The 5,060-nt window shown below is 52.5% G+C and overlaps 1 protein-coding gene across 1 annotated transcript in view; it reads left to right on the top strand.

The window, feature by feature from the left end:
• The window catches only part of SDHB (succinate dehydrogenase complex iron sulfur subunit B), a 14,322-nt gene extending 11,278 nt beyond the window's left edge, over nt 1-3,044 (top strand). The window contains exon 6 of the mRNA XM_017732690.1: nt 2,809-3,044. Within this exon, the coding sequence (XP_017588179.1) occupies nt 2,809-2,960 (152 nt within the window). The 3' untranslated portion in view covers nt 2,961-3,044. The remainder of the gene's footprint in view (nt 1-2,808) is intronic.
• Nucleotides 3,045-5,060: the final 2,016 nt, after the last annotated feature.

Below are 5,060 nucleotides of genomic sequence, written 5' to 3' on the forward strand. Positions count from 1 at the left end.
GTGCCACCCCTGCCGTGGGCACTGGGGCGGGGTCTGAGCCCCGTCCAGCCTGGCCCTGGGCGCTGCCAGGGATGGGGAAGCCAGGGCTGCTCTGGGGAATCCATTCCGGGGCCTCCCCACCCTCACCGGGAGGGATTTGCCCCGATGTCCCACCTAAACCAGCGCATGGGGTCGTGGAGTGGTTTGGATTGGAAGGGGCTTTAGAGATCATCTGGACCCCAGGCAGGGACTCCTCCCGTCACCCCAGGGTGCTCCAGCCTGGCCTGGGACACTGCCAGGGCTGGGGCAGCCACAGCTTCTGTGGGAAATCCATTCCAGGGCCTCCCCACCCTCACAGGGAGGGATTTATCCCAGTATCCCACCCACACCTCCCCTCTGCCCGTTTAAACCATGTCCCCTTACCCTGTCACTGCCTCTCCTCCGTGCCCCTTCAGCTGCAGGAAGGCCACAGCGAGGTCTCCCCATCCCTTTTCCGTGTCTTTTCTGGAATTCCTGGCTGGTTCCATGGCCCCTGTTTGATAGGAAAAGATCCTTTTAAGCCTCCCTTTTCCCCAGACTTGGCCTGGCCTGCTGAGCCTTGTGGCTGCCGGAGCTCCGGTGTCAGGAGCAGCTCTTCCTCCTGAGCCATGGCCCCGGGAACCCCTCTGATCCCAGGATTTGGGAGCAGGGCCCTGCCGGGAGCGCTCCAGGGAATTTCTCTGCTGTTCCTGTAGGGAACTGAGCAAATTTTCCAAATGGGGCTGTGCCTCTTCCCAGCCTCGCTGTTGGGAGTTGAGGGAGCTTTGCTTCCCTCCCGGGCTCTTTTCCACAGCCCTGACGGGCTCCCGGAGCCGCGGGATAACGGGAAGGGACATTGGGAGTGGGCCCCAGGTGTGGGGAGCGCTGCAGGCTGGCGTTTGTGGGTGTTTCTGCAGAGGGATTCCCTGGAAGCACGCAGTTCCAAAGGGATTCCCTGGAAACACAATTCCTGCTCTTTTGTGGGTGTTTTTCCAAAGGGATTCTATGGAAGCACACAATTCCACAGGGATTCCATGGAAACACACAATTCCTGCTTTTCTCTGTGTGTTTCTCCGAAGTAACTCCCTGGAAGCACACAATTCCGAAGAGATTCCCTGGAAACACAATTCCTGCTCTTTTGTGGGTGTTTTTCCAAAGGGATTCTATGGAAGCACACAATTCCACAGGGATTCCATGGAAACACACAATTCCTGCTTTCCTGTGGGTGTTTGTCCAAAGGGATTCCCTGGAAACACACACTTCCAGAGGGATTCTATGGAAGCACACAATTCCACAGGGATTCCATGGAAGCACACAATTCCCGCTTTCCTGTGGGTGTTTGTCCAAAGGAATTCACTGGAAGCACACAATTCCAAGGAGATTCCCTGGAAGCACATAATTCCAGAGGGATTCCATGGAAACACACAATCCCCTGTTCGGATTCAACCTTGTTCCTCCCCCCCCAGTGCCGGGCTGTTCCCTGGCCTCCAGAAATCCCACAAAAACGTGGAATTCCATCCTGCCGGAGCTTTATCTCCCTTTGATCCCGATCAAAGCCCAGCTCCCAAAGGAGTTTTGCTCCAGGGGTGGGAGGGGAGCCTCCTGCTCCGGCGTCCTGCTCCGGGCCAGGCTGCTCTTCCCGGGGAAACTGAGGCTGGAATGGGGCAAACCTGAACTTCCCCCTGGAATTCCCAGCCTGCCCCAAGCTGAGGCTGGAATGGGCAAACCTGAACTTCCCCCTGGAATTCCCAGCCTGCCCCAAGCTGAGGCTGGAATGGGCAAACCTGAACTTCCCCCTGGAATTCCCAGCCTGCCTGGAGTCAGAGCTGGCCCAGGTCTCCAGGGCTGGAAAGGAGGATTCCTGTCAGGCTAAACTCTTGATTTTTAGGGAAAAAAGGGGGGGTTGAGCAGCTCCTGTGCCGGGTATTTTTATGGGGAGCAGCACGTTTGTGAGTCTGGATCCAGCCTGTGACCTCCCAGCTTTTAAAAGGAAGCACAAGATCAGCTCAGTTCCAGGTTTCAGGGGGAAAAAGGGATGTTGGGCACCTGTTCTGACAACCCAGCGCAGAGAGGAAGCACGGTATCAGGAGAATTCCAGGTTTTAGAGGGAGAAAAGTTGGAGAAGCAGCACCTTTGTGAGTTTATTACAGCTTGGATCCAGCCTGTGATCCCCCCAGCTTTTAAAAGGAAGCACAAGATCAGGTGAATTCCAGGTTTTTAGGGGAAGAAACGGAATAGCAGCAGATTTGGGAGTTTGCTGTCCCGTGTCCCAGGGTTTGGAAGGAAGGACAAAATCAGCTCAACTCCAGGTTTTAGAGGGAGAAAAGTTGGAGAAGCAGCACTTTTGTGAGTTTATTACAGCTTGGATCCATCCTGTAACCTCCTGGTGTTTGGAAGGAAGGAGAAAATCAGCTCAGCTCCAGGTTTTAGAGGGAAAAAAGTTGGAGAAGCAGCACCTTTGTGAGTTTGTTACAGCTTGGATCCAGCCTGTAACCTCCTGGTGTTTGGAAGGAAGGAGAAAATCAGCTCAGCTCCAGGTTTTAGAGGGAAAAAAGTTGGAGAAGCAGCACCTTTGTGAGTTTATTACAGTTTGGATCCAGCCTGTAACCTCCCAGTGTTTGGAAGGAAGGAGAAAATCAGCTCAATTCCCGCTTTTAGAGGGAAAAAAGTTGGAGAAGCAGCACTTTTGTGGGTTTATTACAACTTTAATCCATCCTGTAACCTCCTGGTGTTTGGAAGGAAGGAGAATATCAGCTCAACTCCAGCTTTTAGGGGGGAAAAGGTGGAACAGGGAGTCTGTCACACCTTGAGGGAGGGAGGGGAAGGGAGGGAGCACAGGAAGGTGCTGCAGCCTCCCCGGCGGCGCTGAGCGACCTTTCCCGCAGGGTTTGAACCCCGGCAAAGCCATCGCCGAGATCAAGAAGATGATGGCCACCTACAAGCAGAAGGCAGCGGCTGTGTAAGGGCCGGGGGAGCCCCGGGGGAGCGCGGCACCGCTGCCCGTGTCACCCGCCCGCGGCCGCGCTCAATAAACGCTGCAAAGAACAGCTCGGCCTCGCATCCTTTAGTGGCCCCTCCGGTGGCCCACGAGCCCAAACGTGCCGGGGCTGCGGCTGGGAGGAGCTGCGGGGCTCCGGGAGTGGCTGGGAACGGCTGGGAGCAGGGAATGGTGCCGGGGGCTCCGGCCTGAAAGCCCCAAAGGGAGCAGCGGCAGCTCCCGGGGTGCGGGATGGGGCAGGGACGGATCCACCAGGATCGAGGTGTTCTGTCCCACCCCATTGGGATCCTGGTTTATAGTCCTGGTTTTAGTCCAAATCCTAACAAAATGGGATTTTTTAGGGTTAAATATCCCTCTTTTCTCGTATTTTTTACCTCCAGTTCCACCAGGAGTGAAGAGTTCTGGTCCCACCCCATTGGGATCCTGGTTTATAGTCCTGGTTTTAGTCCAAATCCTAACAAAATGGGATTTTTTAGGGTTAAATATCCCTCTTTTCTCGTATTTTTTACCTCCAGGTCCATCAGGGGTGAGGTGTCCTGTCCCACCCCATTGGGATCCTGGTTTGTCGTCCTGGGTTTTACTCCAAATCCTAACAAAATGGGATTTTTTAGGGTTAAATATCCCTCTTTTCTCCATTATTTTTACCTCCAGATCCCAGTTCTGCCAGGAGTGAAGAGTTCTGTCCCACCCTATTGGGATCCTGGTTTGTATTCCTGGGTTTCAGGCCAAATCCTAACAAAATGGGATTTTTTAGGGTTAAATATCCCTCTTTTCTCCATTATTTTTACCTCCAGATCCCAGTTCTGCCAGGAGTGAAGAGTTCTGTCCCACCCTATTGGGATCCTGGTTTGTATTCCTGGGTTTCAGGCCAAATCCTAACAAAATGGGATTTTTTAGGGTTAAATATCCCTCTTTTCTCCATTATTTTTACCTCCAGATCCCAGTTCTGCCAGGAGTGAAGAGTTCTGTCCCACCCTATTGGGATCCTGGTTTGTATTCCTGGGTTTCAGGCCAAATCCTAACAAAATGGGATTTTTTAGGGTTAAATATCCCTCTTTTCTCCATTATTTTTACCTCCAGATCCCAGTTCTGCCAGGAGTGAAGAGTTCTGTTCCCATCCCATTGGGATCCTGGTTTGTATTCCTGGGTTTCAGGCCAAATCCTAACAAAATGGGATTTTTTAGAGTAGAATCTTTCTCTTTTGTCCCATATTTTTACCTCCAGATCCACCAGGATCGAGGTGTTCTGGTCCCACCCCACTGGGATCCTGGTTTATATTCCTGGGTTTTAGTCCAAATCCTAACAAAATGGGATTTTTTAGGGTTAAATATTCCTCTTTTCTCCATTATTTTTACCTCCAGATCCCAGTTCTGCCAGGAGTGAAGAGTTCTGTTCCCACCCTACTGGGATCCTGGTTTATATTCCTGGGTTTTAGTCCAAATCCTAACAAAATGGGATTTTTTAGGGGTAAATCTTCTTTTCTCTCAAATTTTTCCTTCCAGGTCTCAATTCCACCAGGAACAAGGTGTCCTGTCCCACCCCATTGGGATCCTGGTTTGTATTCCTGGTTTTACTCCAAATCCTAACAAAATGGGATTTTTTAGGGTTAAATATTCCTCTTTTCTCCATTATTTTTACCTCCAGATCCCAGTTCCACCAGGAGTGAGGTGTCCTGTCCCACCCCCTGTGGGATCCTGGTTTGTATTCCTGGTTTTTACTCCAAACCTTAAGAAAATGGGATTTCCTTTGCCAGCTTTGGGGTGCAAACCCCCTTTTTGGGGAGGCAGAGCCCGATGAGTTTCCCTGAGAGATTTGGGGCTCAAACCCTCATTTTTGGGGGCAGACTCCTGTCCGTTCGCGGGGTGTCTGTGTGAGACACCCCCGTTCTGGGGCTCTCGGGGGGTGCCCGCTTCTGTGGGGAGGCTGCGGACTCCAATTCCCGGCATTCCCGGTTTTGGGCTGCGGACTCCAATTCCCGGCATTCCCGGTTTTGGGCTGCGGACTCCAATTCCCATCATTCCCTCCCCAATTCCCCAGTTTTTGGGGTCTCTGGTGGCGCTCGCTT

This window comes from Corvus brachyrhynchos, unplaced genomic scaffold (assembly GCF_000691975.1).
Source record: "Corvus brachyrhynchos isolate BGI_N302 unplaced genomic scaffold, ASM69197v1 scaffold215, whole genome shotgun sequence".
Taxonomy (NCBI): Eukaryota; Metazoa; Chordata; class Aves; order Passeriformes; family Corvidae; genus Corvus; species Corvus brachyrhynchos.